General features: G+C 39.3%; 1 protein-coding gene across 1 annotated transcript in view; it reads left to right on the top strand.

Annotated features, from left to right (window-relative positions):
• Positions 1–22689, top strand: part of MED14 (mediator complex subunit 14) — a 73089-nt gene that overhangs the window by 30797 nt on the left and 19603 nt on the right. Inside the window, 10 exon segments of the mRNA XM_079122813.1 lie at positions 2188–2347; positions 6320–6514; positions 6981–7115; positions 9684–9760; positions 13979–14139; positions 14231–14377; positions 15201–15292; positions 16439–16591; positions 16896–17165; positions 21035–21175. Of these exon segments, the coding sequence (XP_078978939.1) occupies positions 2188–2347; positions 6320–6514; positions 6981–7115; positions 9684–9760; positions 13979–14139; positions 14231–14377; positions 15201–15292; positions 16439–16591; positions 16896–17165; positions 21035–21175 (1531 nt within the window).

Raw genomic sequence — 22689 nt, forward strand, 5'->3', positions numbered from 1 at the left:
CTTGCTTCTTTTAACTGATTTAGGTTGGATTGATGGTAGTACTAATCATGAGAGATGATGTATATCTATCTTTATTTATTTATTTATTTTTTATTTTTTGTGGTGCTGGGGATTGAACCCAGGGCCTTGTGCATGCAAGGCAAGCACTCTACCAACTGAGCTACATCCCCAGCCCATGTATATCTGTCTTAACTGTGTTTTTTAACTGTGCTTTTTTTAAAAAAAAAATGTATAGTTGTAGATGAACAGCATGCCTTTATCTTATTTGTTTTTATGTGGTGATAAGGATCCAACTCAGTGCCTCACATGTGCTAGGCAAACACTCTGCCACTGACCTACGGCCCTAGCCCCCTGTTTGTTTTTATCTTAATAACATACATAGTAGAGAGGTGAGTCTCACAAAGGCATGTTGATGGTCATAGAAGTAGAGATTTGAAAGCAGTTTTAACAAATTCGGGATATTCATTTATAACTTTTATCCAAAATGAAGCAAATAATGATAAGTATTCAAAATTTATCTTCATTCCTTCGTCAGTAGCCAGGTCTAGCAATTGATCTTTTAAAGTCATTGTAGTTAATTCGTGTTCTAGTGGATAAAATGGTTTTCAGATTTTATACACTTTTGGGTAACAGCTAGCAAACTACCCTGAAAATGTGGTATAGTCTAACATATTTCTGTTTATTTAGGCAGTACTGGGGATTGAACCAGGGCCTTGAACATGTTAGGCAAGTGCTCTACCACTGACCCACAACCACAGCCCTTTTTATTTATGTTTTTAAAATTTTGATGGAGGGTCTTACTAAATTGCCCAGACAGACCTTGAACTTGGTGATCCTCCTGCCTCAGCCTCCTGAGTAGCTGGGATTACAGGCATGTGTGCTACCAGCTCCAGTGTGGGTTTTCTTTTTTTGGGGGGAGGGGTACTGTGTATCAAACCCAGGGTCACCTAACCACTGAGCTACATCCCCAAGCCTTTTTTGTATTTTATTTAGAGACAGGGTCTCACTGAGTTGCTTAGCACCTCACTTTTGCTGAGGTTGGCTTTGAACTCGGAATCTTGTTGCCTCAGCCTCCCAAGTGGCTGCGATTATAGGCATGTGCCACCTTGCCTAGCTTCTAACATGGTTTTAGTGCACATAACTAGTATGTGATTTGTACCACATGCAATTCACTGTGCTAATGTAAAAGCACCCCAACGGATCTATGACCTTTCAGTGAGGTAGGTGAATCTAGTGATCATGAGCATGGATGTTTTGGCATTGTTACATTGCTATGAAAATTGTTATAGTTATCTCATTGTGCTTTAGTGAGAATTTGCGTACCAATCATTTTATCCCTTTGTTACATATTTGATTATGTGCTATGCTAGCCTCAAGGATGTATAACCAAATAAAGGGAATAAGAATAATACTCTAGTGGAAGCAGCAAAGCGAAATATGGGGACTTCCCTGAAAGCAAGGGAGGAGTAGGTAATTAATACTTGCATCTGCTAGATACACCAGGCATTATATACATACATAATCTAATACTAGAACTATTTATCTTCAATGACACCAAAAAGAAAAGAGAAAAACTTTTATTTGTTGTTTTTCTGTTTTGTTTTATGAACAGTGCAAGCATTTTAAAAACAGTTGTTGAGATTAGTTTATGCCCTCTTAAATAGGAAGTCTGCCATTCCTTATAATAAACTAAGCTAGTATCTCAGCCTTACAGTTAATTTTGCCTTATAAATAATCAAAATTATTCACATCACAGTTTAAACTTCTTAAACTAGAATGAGAACAGTCCAATACAAAGCTGTGATGAAATAATTCTTTGATATGGTCATGTGTCCTTTTATTAATTCAGTTAAGTTTCCCAATTGATTGTTTTTTTTAATTTTTGGGTATAGAAGATTGAATCCAGAGGCATTTAACCACTGAACCACATTCCTAGCCCTTTTTATTTTTTATTTTGAGACGGGGTCTCACTAAGTCGCTCAGGGACTTGCTAAGTTGCTGAGACTGGCTTTGAACTTGTGATCCTCCTGCCTCTACCTCCTGAGCCACTGGGATTACAGGTGTACGCCACCACACCTGGCTCCATTGTTGGTTTTTTTGTGATCTTCAATCTATTTGTAAATCAGTAACTTGCAGTTAATCAGAAAAGTATGGTTTTATGATGTGTTTTATCTCTTTTAAATTAAGGTTTTGGCTTGGACAGCAGCGTTGCAAGCAATCTATAAAACATCTGCCTACGATAAGCAGTGAGACATTGCAGCTTTCCAATTACTCTACTCATCCTATTGGAAACCTTTCTAAGAATAAGCTGTTTATTAAACTTACCCGTCTTCCGCAATACTACATTGTAAGTATGCAGAAAGTTGATTGGAGTGATCAAGTCCAATAATTCTGTTAGTATCCTGAATGATTTATTATTGAATTTAGTTTGCAAATGAATTTTATTGAACATTTGACTTTTATGTAGTGATTCTCAACTCAGCCGGTAGGGATTAGAGAGGGAGGAAAGTCAAGTTTTAGTTGGGGAATTTAAGGTCATCTACATCTTTCGTTCTAGAATCTTTCCTATATTGATTTCTAGTTTCTGATTAGAATGAGGCATCTCTATTAAAAGAAAAAAAATTGTGAGGTACTGTTATGGTTTGGAGATGCTTTGGTGTTAGATAAATTTATTTGCTTTAACTAAATATGAGCGTGTGTAAAGCAGCCTTTTGAATATGGGCTGGTTGATACAGCTTTATTTTCTCATCTCTAATTGAAGGCATATTCAATGTTGGTTGCATGTACATTGCAGCATACAATAAGATCCTTTCTTTTTAATTTTTAGTCTTCCTGGTTGTTTTCCAATTGGTTTTTTTGAATTGGTTAGAACTTGAAAGCATTTAAAATATGAGCTTACTTTAATACATTTCCTCCTCGTAGGAATTTCTTATGCACCAAGTAGATACTTTTGGTGAAGAATCAAAGGTGTTCGAAATTTTTAGTTCAAGATTGTTGGTTGAAGATATTGGGAGTGAATTGTCTTTAAAGTTTTGAAAGATATTGTCTTAAAAAGATACCCTGTGTAGGCTGATATCTCTCTACATAGGCTCATAAATCTGTCACTGATGTGAATTTTACTTTTTTCTGAATTTTAAAACACCTGTTGTGAAACTAGATGTGACACACACCAAAGGGCTGTTATTTTAGTTCTCTGTGAGCTGCCTACTCACTCGTGAAGTGGTAATGCAGAATATATGCATAGTAATTACACCTATGAACACGTATTGTTTTTTTGTTTTTTTGTTTTTTGCACCAGAAATGAAACCCAGGGACACTTAACCACTGAGCCACATCCTCAGCCCTATTTTGTATTTTATTTAGAGACAGGATCTCACTGAATTGCTCAGGGCCTTGCTAAGTTGCTGAGGCTGGCTTTGAACTTGCGCTCCTCCTGCCTCAGCCTCCTGAGCTGCTGGGATTGCAGGTGTGCGTCTCCGCACCTGGCCATATAGATTTTTTATACTCAGCCTCACACAAAATAAAATTTGAAAGTTAACATATATTTTTCATTTTCTGACCTTATTTAGCATCAGTAAATACCCAGGTTTTAGGGTCAGTGACCAGTGGTAAAGCAATAATTTGTTTCATATGGTTTACACTAAAAACCAAATGTAGGTTATTCCCACGTCGTTCAGATTTATCATGTAGGGATGATATGTTCATAAACGTGAAAAGAACTACTACCATGGACATTAAGAACAGAGGAGAGGCTTGCCGCAGTGGGTTTCCCTTTAAATGTCTTTCTGCCAGTTGGTCAGCTTTATTGAGATATAATTTACATACAGGAAACATTCAGACATCTTAGCGTATGTGTAAGTTCTCATAAATGCATACAACCATGCAGCCTCCATTTCAATCAGGATGGAACAGTTCTGTCACCTCCCCAAATTCCCTCATACTGTCTTTTTAGAGTAACCACCCTTGCGCTCGCTCGTAGTCACTCCCCCCTTTTCTGTCTCTGGCGTTGCCTTGTCAGTCTAGTTCTTTCCCCTTGGCATAAGGCCTCTGATATTTGTCCATGCTGTGATGTACATAATAGTTCCTCCTTTTATTGCAGCATAGTATTCCGTGGTATGGAGTTACTACAGTTTAATTCATCACCCCTTGAAGGACATCTGGGTGGCTTCCAGTTTGGGGCATTTGAGACTAAAGCTGCTATAAACGTTTGCATATATTTTTGTGAGAACCTAAGTTTTCATTACTCTTTGATGAGTAATTGGAAGCGGGACTGTTGGAACACACAAGTGTGTGTTTTACTGTATAAGAAATTGCTGCCAGGCATGGTGGCACAGGCCTGTAATGCCAGTGGCTGGGGAGGCTGAGCCAGGAGGATCACAAGTTCAAAGCCCGGCTGGCAACTTAATGAGCTCCTAAGTAACTCAACAAGACCCTGTCTCTAAATAAAAAATAAAAAAGGGCTGGGGGATGTGGCTCAGTGGTTAAGTAAGTGTCCCTGGTTTCAATTCCCAGTACCAAAAAAAAATTGCCAGACTATTTTCTAAGGTGTCAACCATTTTGCATTCCCACCAGCAGTGTTTTCAGAGTTCAAGTTGTTCCTCAATCTAGCTAGCAATTGGTATTGTGATTTTTCAAATAGCCATTCTGATAGTCTTAATTTGCACTGCCCTACCGCCTGACGATGTTGAGCCATTCATCTGTCTTCTTTGGTCAAGTGTTCATTTTACCTTTTAATTTTTCTGTTTCCTGAGGTGCATCAGCAATGTGATGCTTTCCTGAAGAGAACATGTGGGGAGGAGACAGGAAAGAATATGTTGGTCAGGAGCCTTTTCTTTTATTTATTTTTTTGGTACTGGGGATTGAACCCAGGGGCACTTAACCACTGAGCCACATCCCCAGCTCTTTTTTATATTTCATTTAGGACAGGATCTTACTGAGTTTCTTACAGCCTCGCTAAGTTGCTGAGCCTGGCTTTGAACTCCCAATCCTGCATTAGCCTCCCCAGCTGCTGGGATTACGGGCGTGCATCACTGTGTCCAGCAGGAGCCTTTTCTAATGACATTAATTTCTGTCACTAGATCACTTTTGTTACATTTTTTTAGCCTGATCTTAAAAATAGCAAGCTCATATAGTGGGTAAGAGCCAGGTTTCTATATAGCCAAACATCCAAGATTAAAGCACGAGCCCATCTCTTCTTAGCTGTATGGCTTTGGGTGTGTAACTGACATTTTTGCACCTCAGTTTCCTCCTCAGAAAAATACAGCTACATAAGGTTCTTAGGATTAAAAGTGTTCACACCTGTAAGGCACTTTTTACGGTCCCTGGTACATGGTTAGCTCCATATCATTGTGAAGTGTTGCTGATGTTGTGGTCCTCACAGTGAGTTGAGTTTTCAGTTGACAAATGGGGATTTATTTTTATATTCTTCCCAGTGAGAAAGAGTTATCATTTTTCTCTGGCATAATGATGGAATTTTCAGGTGTTTTGATGGTTATAGGGAAAGAGCAGGGCAATTTAAAATAGACACCATTCTAGAAAATGTAGCAGCCACCATAGACGTAAATTAGACATAAATTGGTTTTTCAGTTTATAACCTTAAGTATGAATATCAAGAACACCTATTGCTAATAATTTAAATGTCCCATTTGCTGTGGTTTATGATTGGCTTACTTAGATCACTTTTCTTTAGTCTGGTCTATTGTTTAAACAATATGTGTTTATGCTGGGCGCCATGGAGCACGCCTGTAGTCCCAGTGGCTCGAGAGGCTGAAGCAAAAGGATCACGAGTTCAAAGCCAGCCTCAACGAAAGCATGGTGCTAAGCAACTCGGTGAGACCTTGTGTCTAAATAAATACAAAATAGGGCTGGGGATGTGGCTCAGTGGTTGAATGCCCCCGAGTTCAATCCCAGGTATCCTACACACCCCTCCCAAAAAAAAAAAAAAAAAAAATATATATATATATATATATATATATTTACTAGGAATGCTTTCTGACATGGTGATTGATTTGTCTATATAAAACTTACAGGGGATTTACAATTCTGAGCCATACTTATTATGAGAAAAAAATCTGACTCTTTTTTCTTGGTACTAGGGATTTAACCCAAGGATGCTTAACCACTGAGCCGCATCCCCAGCCCTTTTTATATTTTATTTTGAGACAGGGTCTTGCTAAGTTGCTTAGGGCCTTACTAAGTTGCTGGGTCTGACTTTGAACTTGCCATCCTCCTGCCTCAGCCTCCCGAGTCACTGGGATTACAGGTGTGTGCCAACACTTCGTATTTCTCTGAGTCTCCTTTCTGGTCCCGGCCTTTGTAGGTTGTGGAGATGCTCGAGGTTCCCAATAAACCTACGCAGCTGTCATACAAATACTACTTCATGTCTGTGAATGCCACCGATCGTGAAGACAGCCCTGTTGTGGCCCTCTTGCTTCAGCAGTTCAAGGAAAATGTCCAGGACTTGATTTTTCGTACAAAACCTGGGAAACAGACTAGAACTGGAACCAAGCGTAAGGTATGATCATATACAGAAGTGAGCACAGAATTTGTGTGAGTGTGTTACCCATTTGTGTGTTCTTTACCCATTTTTTGTTTTTTTTCTTTTTTGCGGTGCTGGGGATTGAGCCCAAGGCCTTGTGCTTGACCACGAGCACTCTATGAACTGAGCTATATCCCCAACCCCTACCCATTTTTAATATGGAAAAGATAAGATTTTTTAAAGGGCAGCAATGATACTTAAGTAACAATTTTCTACATTTTCTTGCTACTGGTGCTTCTTTTAATTAATTATACACCATTTTCCACAAGTGAACTTGTTAAGCACACAGTATTTTCAACTAAATGATCAGTGCTCAGGTTAATATTTCCTCAATAAACCCTTGATGAAGGTGCAACATTTGTTTTGGTTGACCTTGAGTCTTGTGACTGGTGTGACTGCCTTACTGAGTTGCGTCATCTGTACTGTTTTACTTTAATCCTAGTTGTCTGATGATCTGTGTCCAGTAGAATCCAAGAAAACCAAGCGATCAGGAGAAACGTGTGCCTTCAATAAAGTTCTAGCTCACTTTGTTGCTATGTGTGATACAAACATGCCATTTGTAGGACTTCGGTTGGAGGTAATTTTTTGGAACTATTCTCAATATTCTGTGTGAATTTTTAAAAAACTCATTGCTAGAGTTTCGTGGATTTGATTAGATGAACCAGAAGGGTTGTCATCCTGTTCGTTTTGGGAAGGGTAGGGCTACAATCAGCCTCTCATGGTGTACGTGTAAAACATAACTTAAATTATTTTATCTCTCTATTCCAGATTCTGAGCCTTCTGCTCTTTATGCAAATGGATAGTAAATTCTTCCCAGTTTAAAAAAAAAAATGGACAGCTTTTAAGAATTAACACCTTACTTTTCCTTCTTATCTGGAGCATTGTTTAAGCCTGTTAGAGATGGTTATTTAATAAAGGGGTGGCTCTTTTTTGAGTTGGTGAAGCTGTGCGTGTTGCTTAAGCACTAATAAAACTGGGCTGCTTTCTGAGAAGCAAGTGAGAACAAATATTAAACTAAATTTTTACTATTGTCACATGGAAGAAGCAATGGACTTAAGCAGAATCAGTGTCTTTTAAAAATATGTAGTTGTGATATCCAGTGTGATTCCCAAACATGAAAGTAAAGGGAGGTAACAATGTGAATGTTTTGTATTTCCAAAAAGGGGTTTGGCCAAGGGTTGGCAATCCTTCAAAAGTGGTACACTAAAACCCTACCTATTTCCCTCTAGTTTAAAGTTGTAGTTTTTGTTCGAATCCCCTTCTCTGTAAGTTATTGGAAATGAAGAGGCCCCAGAAACATGAAAATGGGCTTTTTCAGTTGGGCTGATTATGATGGCCTTGGGAAGACTTTTTCAGTATACCTTTCAGGCCTTTAAGTGGGTTGGCAGACCTTTTCTGTAAAGGGCCAGAGAGTAAATGTTTTTGGTTTTGTGGGTCATACAGTCTCTGACAGCTATTCAAACATTCTGTGGCGGTGTGAACTGGCCATGGTTGATATTTAAGCAAATGCGCATGGCTGTGTTCCAGTAAAACCTTACTTACAAAAACTAGGCAGTGGACTGGAATGGGCCCAGGAACTGTTTGCCAGCCCCTGCTTTAAGCAGGCTTTGGGATCTGCAGGAAGAGGATAAGGTGTGGAATTGCAAAGAGCAGCGGTAGCCCAGAGAGAAACCCAAGCCCAGAAACAGACACCTAAAATAGGTCCTCATGTCCTTAATGGCCCCTAGCTCCTAGAACTGTGAGTGAGCTTGATGAATGTCCTTCTGTCTGGGAACTGGTCATGGCTCCTAAACTGTACAAAGTATTCGTGTTTCCTATTTACTTACCATGTTCTTGGACTCTTTCATCATGTCATTTAGATGGATTATATGACTGTCATTTAGTTATTACCTTTGTTATGGGAAGGGAGGATACATGGTGCTGGGACAGTGCAGTGCAGTGCATTTGTGTCCTCTCTTCTCCAAATACAGACCAGAATTTGTGAAAATGTGTGTTTTTGCAGGCCCCTTAGACTGATGCCTGTAGACGTATGTTTTCTCTGAATACCTGTACACACGTAGGACCTATAAGAACATTCTGTGATGCTCTGTTGAACTCAGTCAAGCTCATAAAAATTCACTCTACTTCTTTTAGTGAAAATTGTAGCTCTGTTAAAGCAAAGGCAAGCACCTTTCTATGCTTCCAGTAATTTACACTGAGATATGAGTAACTAATCTAACCTTACCAGGGATGTTTATCTGTCTGATTTATAGAATAGTGTCAACATTTTTTTGAGCCATCGCCATCCCACACTTTATTTCCCTTTGAATCTGAACCTGTAGTGCCCAGCAACTGGTTTTCTAAACCTTTGCCCTTCCTAGGCTAAAGAGCAGGTAGGCCTCAGTGAGATAATTAGAGCTATCCTAAATTCTTTCTGGAACAAGGTATGTATAAATCCTCTGTCATACAAGACCCAGCAGTATCACCAAGGGCAGCAAGCCTTTCTCTGGTCGTTCAGATGGCTTTCTGGCATACCTTAACAGCTCGTGTTTCCATAGAAAGGGTTTTTAGGCACCATTTCCACACTCATCTCCTTAACTTGCTTTCTGACTTCTCCAATTGGGAGAGAGATTTCATTGGGAAAATGCATAAATTTGAAATTTTATTTTCTTGGGTTTCACATAGAAAATGATTTAATTGTTCAAAATGTATTTCGTCAAAGTTGAAACTAAAAAGTAATTGTTTAATGATTAGAAATAAGATATGACTGTGACTTAAGCTTTATTTTGAACAAACAATAGAATTACACAAGAAAACTTGTCTTATTTTTCAGTTGCTTCATTTGGAACTACCAGAATTGAATCTGGATTACTTTTGACTCACTGAAAAAATTAGGTCAATCTCCTGAATTTTGAAGATTTGCCACCTGTGAAGGCGTTTTGAAAAAACTAGAGACTGAGGCAGCTTTGAGTTTGACTGGATTTAATGAGTTTCCCTGGGAATCTAACGATGGGGATAATGCTCATTCCTGATAATGTTCTAACTTTGGGAAAGTCTGGCCCTAAAACAGACGCCATGAACAGAGAGATACTAATACGTAGTAAAGGTAGTTCCTTCCCTTTGTAAAATTAATGGTCGGTTAGAACGTGTGCCTTTCTCTTTCCAGTTGTCCAATCTGGAGATTCCACATCAAGGAGTGCAAGTTGAAGGTGACGGCTTTAGCCATGCAATTCGCTTATTAAAGTAAGTCCCCGCTGTGTGTCTCACTTGGTATCACATATTGCAGTCACAGTGCCATTGCTGTACCTCTCCTTCCATAAGACGGTAGAACCTGTGAGTGTCATGGATTCTGTGTAGGATTACTAACGTCCAGGGGCATTTTCTCTTTAACTTGTGGAGTGGCATTTCAGCACCATTGCTGTTTTAGAATGTTTCCTCCCCGTTTAACTCATTCAGCGGATGTTTACTGAATGTGACTTTGTGTCCGACTTGACTTTTGATAGGACACTTGGGGTTCATAAAGCAGGTGAATGTGGGCCAGTTCAGAAGTCAGGAAGGGTATACCTGAGGAAGTAACAGTTACACTCAGACTGAAGAAGTCTCTAGCAAAGTCTCTAGAGGAGGAAAGGGAGGTGGGGTGGGACTTTGAGATCCTTACCTGAGGAGACCACTGCCAATGTGAAGGCTTGGAGGCCAGAGAGAGCTAGATATCCTGGAGCTGAAGGGAGTTCAGCATGGCGGCAGGTAGGAGAGGTGAGACTAGAGATGGAAGAAGGAAGGGTCAGGTCTCGTAACTGGGACTTGATCTTAATGGCACTCAGAAGCCATTAGGTGACTTTAAGCGGAAACTGACATCGTTAGATAAGGGTTTCTGAAAGCTTAACCTGGTAGCAGTGTGGAGAATCAATTGGAACAGAAACCAGTTACTGAACTGGTTCACATAGAGTCGTTGGTAGCTTGGACTAGGGTAGGTTCCACAATGACTTCGGAGATGAAATATACAAGGGTTGGTGATTAGGTTGATGTTGGAGGTGGGGGGTGGGGGGCAAAGATGCTTCTTAGTTCTATCTTGGTCAGATGATGGATGGTGGTGGTGGTTTCTGAGATAAGGGACACAGCAGATGTTTGAAAGGGCTTTGCTAAGGTTCGGGTGCCCTAGACATCCTTTGAGCAGGGAGGGGCGTATCTCAAGTTCTCGTATCGGGTCCGCACGTAAGTAGATAAAGTCCTCATCCTGGATTGAGCTGGGGCAATAAAGTAGATCACCGGGAGCAAGTATACAAAAGGAGGTGAGCAGACGGCTTGGTTCTAAGTGGACAGAGGACAAGAGCTGAAGGATGCTTAGAAGTAAAGCTAAAGTGGTTCCCTGTGCTTTATACAGTGATCCAGTGTGAATTTGCAGTGCTGGCGTACCATCTATGAGATGAGCCGCTTTGGTCCAGAAAACAGTTTTTTTGGGGGGGACTCCCTTGGCAGGACCATTTAATTGTTTCTTAGAAGTTGCTTGATGTATTTTATTAATATAGAAACAATTTTTATTGATTGTCTGCTAAGACATAGGTCTGTAAATTTAAGCAATGGAGCTTTAATTTTTGTTATGTGGGTATTTCCTTTTGTAGAAGGTAGAAAGGGCTAGCAAGTAAGTGTGGGCATAGCACATGGCATGGTGCTCACTTGGGGTCCTAAGAATGGACCATCTTTTTTTTCTTTGGTGCTGGGGATCAAACCCAGGGCCCTGTGCTTGTAAGGCAAGCACTTTACCAACTGAGCTATCTCCCCGGCCCCCAGCTGACCATCTTAATACCATTTCTACACAAAGTTTTCAGGAGACAGAGCTGGTCTTATATTGGAATTCAGTAGAAAAATGTAATATGTTTTAATTGCATTTGGTTTTGAATTGCTTTGCCTAAAATATAGGTTTCTTTTTTCTTTTTAACTCTTCCTGGAAATGGCAGATAAGTCAGTGATGTTAACATTTGTATTCTGTTTCTAAAGTTATATTTTTCATGATTTACAAGATTTTTTAAATATCTTGTTCTCATCATTTTTTCCAAGAGAAGTTTTAGAATCTCCTTTCTTCTTTCACACAAGAGAATATATGAGTCTTACGTACCAGAGAAGCACTTCATATTTTTTAGCTTCATTTAACAATGATTTTTAAACAAAATCTTTCATCCTGGCTTTTGATTTCTTTATTTAAATTTATAGGAAAATATATGGAAATGGATAAATTAAAGATACGTTTGTCTAGTAAATACTGTTCATTATCAGGATAGGGTATAGAAGTGAAGAGGGAAAAGTAATAAATGTCTCTGATTTTATTTTATTAAATTAAAATCCTATCAGATCTAATTAGTATGTAATTACTATAATGTATTTAATCTTGAGAAAATTTTCTAAACTTTTAGTCATAGATTATTTTCTATTACAATCTTAAAAATGAATGAATGTGTGTGGGGGTAGCTCAGTACAGAGTGCTTACCTGGCCTACACAAGACCCTGGGTTCTTCACAAATAAAAAATAAAAGTGGACAAATATTTTATAGGTTCCATGAAATGGAGCCAATTATATCTGTGTCACAGATTAAGAAACCGACACATAGTGCACTTTCAGGGTCCAGCTGTCCCCGAGAGCATAAATTAAAAGAAGTCTTACACGTTACCTTAGTTCTCACTTCAGAACATGTTGACTTCTGTGTTTCCATTTTCCAACCAGGTGTATTTCATGAAAAACCTACTTCCTTAAGGAAGATAATGTTCTGCATTGATATTTTCAAACTCGACATGAAGTTTGAATTGCCTGCTTCTGTGAGGAAGGTTATGTCATGAGGGGTTAGGGCAGGCAAGTCCTCAGTATACCTGTCAACTTGAAGAACATGTTTGCAAAATACACAACTCTTTCTGGTAGTGATGCAAAGTACATAGTTTGAAAGATTTAACTTTTGAAAAACTTTAAAATTATGTTTTGATGAGAAGATGTGATAGAAGTTTTAATTGTAAATTTCTAGAGTACATTAGTTGTATTTTTATGCAATCTACATAGCTTTCTTCTCCGCCCCGCTACAAATTTCTTTTATTTTTGTGGTCAGGGGATGGAATCCATGGCCTTACGCAGGCTAGGCAAGCACCTTCCACTGAGCTACATCACTAGCCCACAAATTTTATTTTTACCACATGTAATTCTCATTTTTGTTGTCTTAAGTTTTTCATTCTAGGTCAGGGGTTCTTAACCCCAGGGCAGATTTGCCCTTTAAGGAACATTTGATAATGTTGGGGTTTTTTTGGTTATCATTAACTGAGAAGAGGGAGTGGAACATGCTACTGACATCTAGTAGGGAGAGGCCAAGGTTGGGCAAGACAAGACAGGCCCCCTCGCTAAACAATAGAGAATTATCCAGTTTGAAATATTGAGAAACCTTGTTCTAGGTGTTATATTCTAAATAAGAGGACTGAGCCAAGATTCCGTATTTCCAATTACATTCTTTTTGTTTGATTATTGTTTGTCTTGATGTAGATAACCATTCTACCACATCTGAGAATTAACCATTATCCCTAAGTTAAAAGAATAATGTGGAATTACCGTATCACCTCAGTATTTCATCCATTACTAAAATAATTTATTAACAAGTCAAATATATTACCTTCTAATGTTTTATGATAAAATGAAATAATCCATAAAGCTACTGAAGGAAAATACATTGTCAGTATTTTTAAGACACCAAAGCTACTATACTCTTTGTATATGTGATATATCTATGACAGTGTGAATGTTCAATTAGTTCCTACATGTTGAGCTCCATCATAATAGGGTTACCTCTCCAGAGAGGAGGTGAAGGAAGGATCTTGCACCCAGAATTTTGTCATGGCAATTCAACCAGTAACTGAGATTTGCTTTTACTACAAAAGAGTATGAACATATACAAGTATCTGCTCTACCAGCCCCAGTAAGCATTTTCTCTATATTATTTTGTCATCAGTGACTCATGAGGTAATTTTTATTTTATAGCTGGGAAATTGAAATTCAGAGGGGTTAAATGTGGCCACGACAGAACTAGCACACAAGTCCCAGACTCCAAAGCCCCTGTTCATTATAGTGTATTGTCCTGTCTTCAAAGAGTACTTTTACAAGTATTTTGTTCTCCTTAGCTTTTTTTTTTTTTTTGAAGGATAGAACCTGCACTGTTGATTAATTTTCATTCTGTAAAATTGAAGTCTTTTTTAACAAGATTAGGAAAAATACAAACATTACTTTGTTGAAGCGAGAGGTCCTAATTCAGGCTGATAGGAATGGAAATGGGTTAAATACCATTAATTGCTGTGAATTGCTTCCTTCCTTTGCAGAAAGTACCTAGACGTAAAACTTAAACTGCAGCGCTAATGTCACACCCTGCCTGTTATTGTGTACACTGTGCTTTGTCTTTCTGTGTAAAGTACACTTCATATACTATCTTTCATCACCAGAATTCCCCCCTGTAAGGGTGTAAATGAGGAAACCCAAAAGGCTCTGGACCGCTCTCTTCTTGATTGCACTTTCCGATTACAAGGTAGAAATAACCGCACGTGGGTGGCAGAGTTGGTGTTTGCAAATTGTCCACTTAATGGCACTTCTACGAGGGAACAAGGTGAGATGTTTCACACCCGTTGTCTTTGCAAATTTCTGGATTTTCTTTTTCTCGTATTGATTACTATTAATCTTCTCATTTAATCCCGTAGGCCCGTCCCGGCACGTTTACCTGACCTATGAAAATCTGTTGTCTGAACCTGTTGGTGGTAGAAAAGTGGTTGAAATGTTCCTTAATGACTGGAACAGCATTGCACGATTATACGAGTGTGTGTTGGAATTTGCACGTTCTCTACCAGGTACATGTGATAATCTTACTTTTTTCCTTTTCTTTCTTTTTTTCTTTTCTTTTTTTTTTTTTTTTTTGGTACTGTACATTGAACCCAGGGTCACCTAACCACTCAGCCACATCCCCGACCCTTTTTATGTTTGATTTTGAGACAAGGTCTCACTAAGGTGCAGAGGCTGACTTTGAACTTGAAATCCTTCTGACTCAGCCTCCTGAGTTGCTAATCTTCCTTTTAAATAAAAAAAAATATATATATCCCCCTTTTAAATGATGAAGTAGAGCATGCACAAAGTTAAAAGAAATAAAAAATCAAAATTATGTCTAGTGAAAATTATGTCCCTTTTACCTCAGACTTCAACTTCCTTCCCCGAGAGACAACCACTGTTAAGTTATTTTGCTTCCAGAAATTTTTACACAGAGATGTGCCTTTGTGTAATAATCCCTGTGTGCTTCATATAATACTTATTACTATGTGCCATGCAATATGATAAACAGTTTGCTTGCATTAATATTTAATATTCACAATCACCTCTGAGGAAGTAGGTATTATTCCTTATGTTTATAAATAAAGAAGGCAAGTCACAGAAACTAAGAACTTTGCTGAAGGTCGTGTAGCAAGTGACAGTGCCAGAGTGTTTCAGTAATCTCTTTCCTGCCCTGGCCCCTTTTTAGAGAAATGGAAATATATTGTCTATTTATGCTGTTGCCTCCTTCTTCTTTTTTTTTTTAATTCAATTACTTAGAGATCTTTTAATTAGGCACATAACATTACCATTTATATTTTAAGTTTTACATGTGTATATTAATCTCCTTTTTGTTTCCTTTCTGCTTAGACATACCAGCACATCTAAATATTTTCTCAGAAGTTCGTGTTTATAATTATCGAAAACTTATCTTGTGTTATGGAACCACCAAGGGAAGTTCAGTAAGTCTGAAGTCCCTCTCTTATAAATCTTTGTACGATCAAGAACTTCAGAAACATGAAAACTGCCTTAAAATAAGTAAGGGCTCAAGTAAAAATGGATAAATTGGTAAATTTGAAATATTTTGTTGACATAATATGACATACTGTAAAGCTTAATTCTTCAGATTGAAAGCAAACATACCCTCTTGGATGAGACATGTGATCGTGAAGAGTTTTGGACAAGATAATATGCTTTTGATGCTAATACGTGTTTTTTTCCCACTGATTCTAGATGATCTTGGCAACATGATTGCTGAAAGGCAGAGTATGTCTGAATGGTTATAAGCGATATAGTACGCCTTCCCTTGGGTTCCGTGAATGTTATTGTTTGATCCTATCTTAATCTTTTTTTTTTTTCTGGTACTGGGGATTGAACCCAGGGATGCTCGATTACTGAGCCATATCCCCAGTCCTTTTTTCTATTTTATTAAGAGACAGGGTCTCGCTGAGTTGCTCAGGGCCTCACTGAGTTGCTGAGGCTGGCTTTGAACTTGCCATCCTCCTGCCTCAGCCTCCCAAGCTGCTGGGATTACAGGTGTGCGCCACTGCGCCTGGCTTCCTATCAATTTTGAAGGCATTCCCTGTAATTTAGGTTTTTTTTTTCCCCACCTCATATGTAAAGTCCTAGAAATTGAATGTAAAAATTCAACCAGCTGGCTTGTCTCCAGTCTCCTCCATATCAAATAATATCAGAAATCACTTGAGCGTTTTAAAGTCTATTAACTAAATGCATCTGTGTTGGAGGTGGCTTCCTTCTCTTTTACAACAGCGCTCCTTAGTTCACGGTACCAAGAGTGTGACTTTCCTTCAGTTCAAGAGGAAAATAGAAAGTGAGAAATGCTAATGATAATTACCAAATAAAATGTAATCAAAAATTTTTCTTTAACATCTTCTCTTTCTGTTTTATATAATAGAAGAAGGTAATATGCACATGTTTAGGGAATATACTGGTCCTTGTTAACAGCACATCTGGAGTTTGAATCCAGTCTAATTTATTTTCAAAAAAATATCACATTTGGATCTTTGGCATTTTGCCTTTTAAAATTTTACCTTGTGTTTGACTCGTAACTTCCCCAGTTTCTGAAATATGTGATCTCTTTGATGTAGATTAGTATCCAGTGGAATTCCATCCATCAGAAATTTCACATTTCTTTGGGAACAGTTGGCCCAAACTCAGGTTGCAGTAACTGTCACAATACCATTCTCCATCAGCTTCAAGAAATGTTCAACAAAACACCAAATGTGGTTCAGCTATTACAGGTAATCTTAGTTTATTTTCTGTCTAAAATCTAAGACCTTGGCAGTTAGTTTCTCATGCAAAACTCAAAAAAATCACGTGGAATTGTTTTTAATGATTTAAATAGGTACCTTTGTCTTTTATATCTTGAATAGTTCTTTGGGAGTTTTCTTTGATCAGAGTGGACACATGATCTAGTTTGTGTCCTTTCCCAGGGATAGTTTACAGAAAGACACTGTCTTATTCTTGACAGTTATATATTGAAAATTTTGAGGCTTTAGCATTTGTACAGAAACCGACTTCTCTCACTGCGTTTGTTCCTCATAGGTACTATTTGACACTCAGGCTCCGTTAAATGCCATCAACAAACTCCCCACCGTGCCCATGTTGGGCTTGACCCAGAGAACCAACACTGCCTACCAGTGCTTCTCCATTCTGCCGCAGTCCTCCACCCACATCAGACTGGCCTTCAGGAATATGTATTGCATTGACATATATTGTCGGAGTCGAGGCGTCGTGGCAATACGAGATGGTGCCTATAGTCTTTTCGATAACAGCAAATTAGTTGAAGGTTTTTATCCTGCACCAGGGCTAAAGGTAATGAGCAGACTTCAGCGTTAGAGTATGACATAGTCAACTTAAAAAAATGACCTCTAAAACATTTCTTTGAGAGAGAAATAACAGGGAGAAGTAACAAAGTCCTGTTTGAATTTAATAAGTATCAATGTTACCTCATCATCTCTGTAAGTTTTTTCTGAGGGAGCTGAAAGTTCTGATGAAGTGCTGTACCCATATGTACAAGGTGACGAGAAGTCCTCTCTTTTCTGCCCAGTGACGAATAAGGTGGAAGATACTGAAGACCGCCATATTTGCTCTTTGAAACTTTAAGGAATTTAAAAGGTTGTCTTTATCATTGAGTATTGAAAAAGTGTCATCATTGGTTCCACTATGATGCTTTCCAAAAATGTGACGTTCTGGGCCACAGGTGCTGGAGATTCTCATGAGGTGGTTCAGTTGTTTGTGTTTATAATTTTCAGTCAAATGGTTCCAGAAGGTGGGCCAAGAATGTAGCTCAGTGGTTGAGTGCTAGCCTAGTATTCATGGGGCCCAGGGTTCAATCCCCAGCGTCAAAGGTTAAAAAAAAAGTTCCAGAAGGCCGTATTGAAAAATAGTCTTTTGCAACCCACTCTTGCCATTTTCTGGCTCTTCAGACACACCTGTTTTTAATTTATAGATAGTCAAGTCTCTTGGAATTTATATCCATATCTTAAGTAGCATGCTTACAGTGTTGTTTGTTCACCTTTCGGCTGAGGTCGTTATCTGATTCTTACCACGGGAAAGGAGGATGTATTTATTTATTTTTACATACCCCTTTCTCCTCCTAGCTTGCTTCGAGTACATAAACTTGTTCTTTCCTTCTGTCTTTGAAATATGGTTGGATAGTAATTATGACGCAATCATTTTTGAGTGTTCAGATTATTAGGAATATGTAGACACTGTTCCACCACAGCTTACTATTATTTTTCCCTTCTTGCTCAATATTTTATTTTCCTGGGAGCCCTTCATTGGTCCTTTTTTCTGGCCAGCTTTCTCTGTACTTCCCACTAACTCACCTTTACACTCTCTCCCAGTTATGTAACTCTCCTCTCAGATCTATCAAATACCTCGTGTCTTTCATCTCGAAGAAATCTCGTTCACAGTCCTCTGACCTGCTCCAGTTTGGACTGGTAGCACTGTAGACCTTTTACAGAATTGTGACATAGGGATCTGTTGCAGGACGAGGGGGGGCGATTTCTTCACTTCTGGCTTCTCTTGCATGCCCTGTGCCTTGGACCCCATGTTGGTGTACTTTGCCTTGGTTTACTTGGTTGTTTTGGCGGCAGGCTTTCTGTACTAGCTTCCTGGGAGAAGGTACACGGTAACTTAAACACAGGAGCTTATTTGAGATTTTGCATTGCTGCAAGCATCTTTAGTTGGCCCTCATCTATTTGACAGTGGCTGGGTGCAGAATTCGAGGCTGCAGTCATTTTCTGTAAAAATTTTGAGGCCTTGCTTCATTGTTCTCTTGTTTCCATTGTGACGATTGAGACAATTGATGCTGTTCTGATTCTTGAACCTTACGTGACTGAGTGGGCTCTTTCCATCTGAAAACTTACTACCGTTTGCACTTGGAAATTTATTTGCATTATTTCTGGACTCCTTTTCTCTCAGCTCTTTTCGGTAACCCTACTGTTCTGATGCTGGGCATCCTAGACTTGCCCTCTAATTTTCTTACCTTTGTTTCTGGGAGTATTTTTTTTTTTTCCCCTTCCAATTTTTTTTTTTACCTTTTCTGCCAAGATTTTTTCTTTTGCTATTTTTTTTTAAATGTTCAAAGCTATTTTTTGCTCCTAAATGTTCATTTTATGACGTCATGTCCTTGTATACTTGTATAGCTACTTTATCTTCTCTTACCTCTTTTCTTCCTACATAATCTCCATTCTTGCTTTTTGTTTGGGGTGGGGGAAAGGGGGTGGTTTGATCTTTTTCATGTTAGTGCCTTTCTTCATATATTAAGTAATTCTTACCTTTACTGTTATTTAAGGGTAAGATTGTGTCTTCATTACAGGATGATCTGCCTGGACCATATTTTAGGGAAACTCCCAATGTTAGTAGCTTTCAGTCTTTTTATTGGATTGTTATGAATACCAAGATGAGAGTATCCAGGTCTCCTGAATAAATGGCATGCATCTGGCTCTTAATCTGGGTGAAGTCAGATGAGAGATGAATGCTGGGCATGGTAGCACAAGCCTATAATCCCAGCTATTCAGGAGAATTAGGCAGGAGGATTGCAAGTTTGAGGTTATCCTGGGCAATTTAGAGAAACCGTGTCTCAAACTAAAATAAAAGGGATGTAGGTCAGTGGTAGAGTATTTATCTAGCATGCTTGAGACCCTGGGTTTAATCTATAGTACACACACACACACACACACACACACACACACACACACACAGAAAATGAAAGCTGGTACCCTTGACTTTCAGTTTGCGTACTTGAATCCCCATTCTTAATATGGCACTCCCTCCATTGATCCTGGAGTTCCCCAAGTCGGAGCTCCTCCAGCGCAGTAGAGATCAGCCGAGCTCACTGAGAGCAGTACAGAGTCTGGGGGAGTTTCAGTGTTTCTTCAAGAGACTTTCACCCAGTCCTTCTGGTTTCAGTGCCACCTGTATCCCCATTTCCAGAGGTCTCTGTTGCTGCCAGTTCCAACGTGTCTTGGGGGTCTGGATGGAAATAGCTTTGCTTCTTGGCCTTCCCTTGTGGCTTGCTCAGACTTTCTCACATCGGATGGTTCAGCCATCTGCTTCACAGCCTGCAGAATGGATTGCTATTTTTTCTCTTCTCCCATTCTTTCTGTCTTTGTAACTTACTGCTTTAAATTTTTTTTTCCAGTAAATTTTTTTTATTTTTTATTTTATTTTTTGCAGTGCTGGGGATTTGAACCCAGGGCCTTGTGCTTGTGAGGCAAGCACTCTACCAACTGAGCTATATCCCCAGCCCTTCCAGTAAATTTTAGTAGGGTATTGAGAGAAGATGAAATATGTGTTGCAAATTTATCATCTTTAATTTAAAGTCAGACTGTGTACTTTTGATAGCTCTTTGATGATTTTTTTTTTTTTTTTTTTTGGCACGGTGCTAGGGATTGAACCCAGGGCCTTGTGTTTGCGAGGCAAGCACTCTACCCACTGAGCTATCTCCCCAGCCCTCTTTGATGATTTTGATAAGCTTATGATCTACATTTTTTTTTTAAATTGGCAAGGTGGGGGGGGTATTAAACAATCTGTGCTTGGGACACAAACTCTGGCAGCTTTGCTTACTTTTTTGATGCTATATTCTATAAAACAAAGTTGCCCCACCCATGATATAAAGAGCCAAAAGTTGGATGAATTCTTACTCAGTTTTCCTGTCAGATTTTCTAGCTTAAAAAGGGAGAACTCTCACTAAATGGAAAATTTTGCAAGTTACTTTAGGTTGCCAATGTACAGCTTTTAATTTTTCTCCGATTTCTGGGTCAGAAGTTGATAAGAAAATATTTAGACCTGGTGGCAGGAGGTGCCAGGATGGTCTTGTTTTTAAAGCTATGCTGAGGGATGGAACCCAGGACCGTACACATGCTGGGCAGGGATTCCTCCCCTGAGCTATGTTTTCAGCCCAGGGTAAACGTCTTCCTTCACCTTTTCACTTGCACAATACTACTTTGTTATAATTTTTTTTTTTTTTTTTTTTTTTTACTTAGATGTTTTTATTGTTGCTTATTATTTTCCTCAATTATACCCTTTCAAAATTTAGCTGTCTCTCTTCTAGATTGTCCTAAAATAGTTTTCAGGGATGGATATAATGTTTTGTTTCTGTTCAGATATTCTAAATGATTAAAAATATTTTAATAAGGTTAGGTAACGTAAATTTCACTTGTTTGTTTCTGTAGACTTTCCTGAATATGTTTGTTGACAGCAATCAGGATGCTCGAAGAAGGTCTGTAAATGAGGATGATAATCCCCCTTCTCCTATAGGAGGAGATATGATGGATTCTTTAATATCACAACTCCAGCCACCACCCCAGCAGCAGGTAATGTCTCCCAAATTCCAAACAGTGTCACATTTGCATAGCTTTATAGGTTGAACAGGTGTCGGGGCTTCTTTGTTGAAAGGCCAAGGACATTCTTGGTGGGCCTAGGATATCCAGGCAATCCTTATGGAAAAATGGTGAGAGAGATGAGGAGGCTGTCAGTGACAGGAAGTGAATAGTGTTAGAGAAAGCAGTGACTTCAGACAGTGAAACCATTTGTGCACTTAAAATGGTGTGACTCCAAGGATGGAAACATTCTCCGTAGGAGCTGAGATCTTTGGGCGAATGTCCTTACCATGTCTTGAAAGACGACTGTTAGAGCCAGGCATGGTGGCACACGCCTTTTATCCAGCTGCTTGAGAGGCTGAGGCAGGAGGATTACAAGTTCAAGGCCAACCTGGGCAGCTTGGCCAAGACACTGACTTAAAAATGAAAAGGGCGGGAATGTAGCGTAGTGGTATAGTACCCCTGGGCTCGTCACACCCCCACCCCAAAGCACAGAGAGTCAAATGTCTGGTGAGACATATTCAGTAGAGACTCCTGCAAAGGCAAGTGGACAAATTGCAAGGGTTCCTACCTCAGGCCCCTTGGATGAGCCATGTTATCAAATCGTCAAAGTGTTCAGGTCTGTGCTGTCACCTTTGGGTGTCTGGGAATTGAACAGGCCCTTAAACCGGCATTTGTTCTCACGCTGACTTTCCTGAAATAGAGGGTGGCCAATGATCCCTTACCCCTGCAACAGTCCTGGGTGACTCCTTAACCTGGAAGAGATTTGTTGCAGCTCTGTAGAGGCTTCCTGTCTCTAGACTGGAGCCTTCAGTGGCTCCATTTTTTTAGTCATGTGGACACATAGCCAATAGGCAAGGCTCTTCGGCACATCCTTGAGATTTGGTTTACACAGTAACTTACTGCTTTTCATCCAGAAATCTCCTTGAAACAGCAGTGCGTAGAACCAGCATTGTGCAGAGAGTTCACTTCCTTGTTTTTGTGGACTAGCTTCTGGTCTGGCACTTAGTGATTGCAACTTTATGGTGCTTGTATCTTTGATAGAGTGCCAGGCTCTTTCCAGAAGGAGGGTTTTATAGAAAATATATTGTTCCTGGCAGCTATTTAGTTTTTTCCCCTTTGGACTTGGTTCCCTTCTCGTCCTTCATGAAAATGATGGAAAGTTTATTAAAGCCCCACATGAGTGCCTCTGTGTAGCCAAGGTGTGGGGCTGTTGTGACAGACTTGGACTCAAATGAAATGGTAGTCCTCTGAGGATGCTGGGACACGGTGGAGGAAGAACGCCTTGGCCCAGCTCTTGAGGAAACCACACGCTTGCGTTGTAGGTCTTTCCTGTACCTGATATATGGCAGAGCGTAAGCCACATCTTTGGGAAAGATGACACTACAATGGGCTGGCTAGTGACCACAGCCATAGTAGGGCCAGTGTTGCTTGGAGAATGAATGGAGAACATGATCCATCGTTCTCTCTCTCTCTGCAAGATAAGTTGTTCATTGACCTTTCTACAA

The sequence above is a fragment of the Sciurus vulgaris genome (genome assembly GCF_902686455.1).
Source record: "Sciurus vulgaris genome assembly, chromosome: X".
NCBI classification, from domain to species: Eukaryota; Metazoa; Chordata; class Mammalia; order Rodentia; family Sciuridae; genus Sciurus; species Sciurus vulgaris.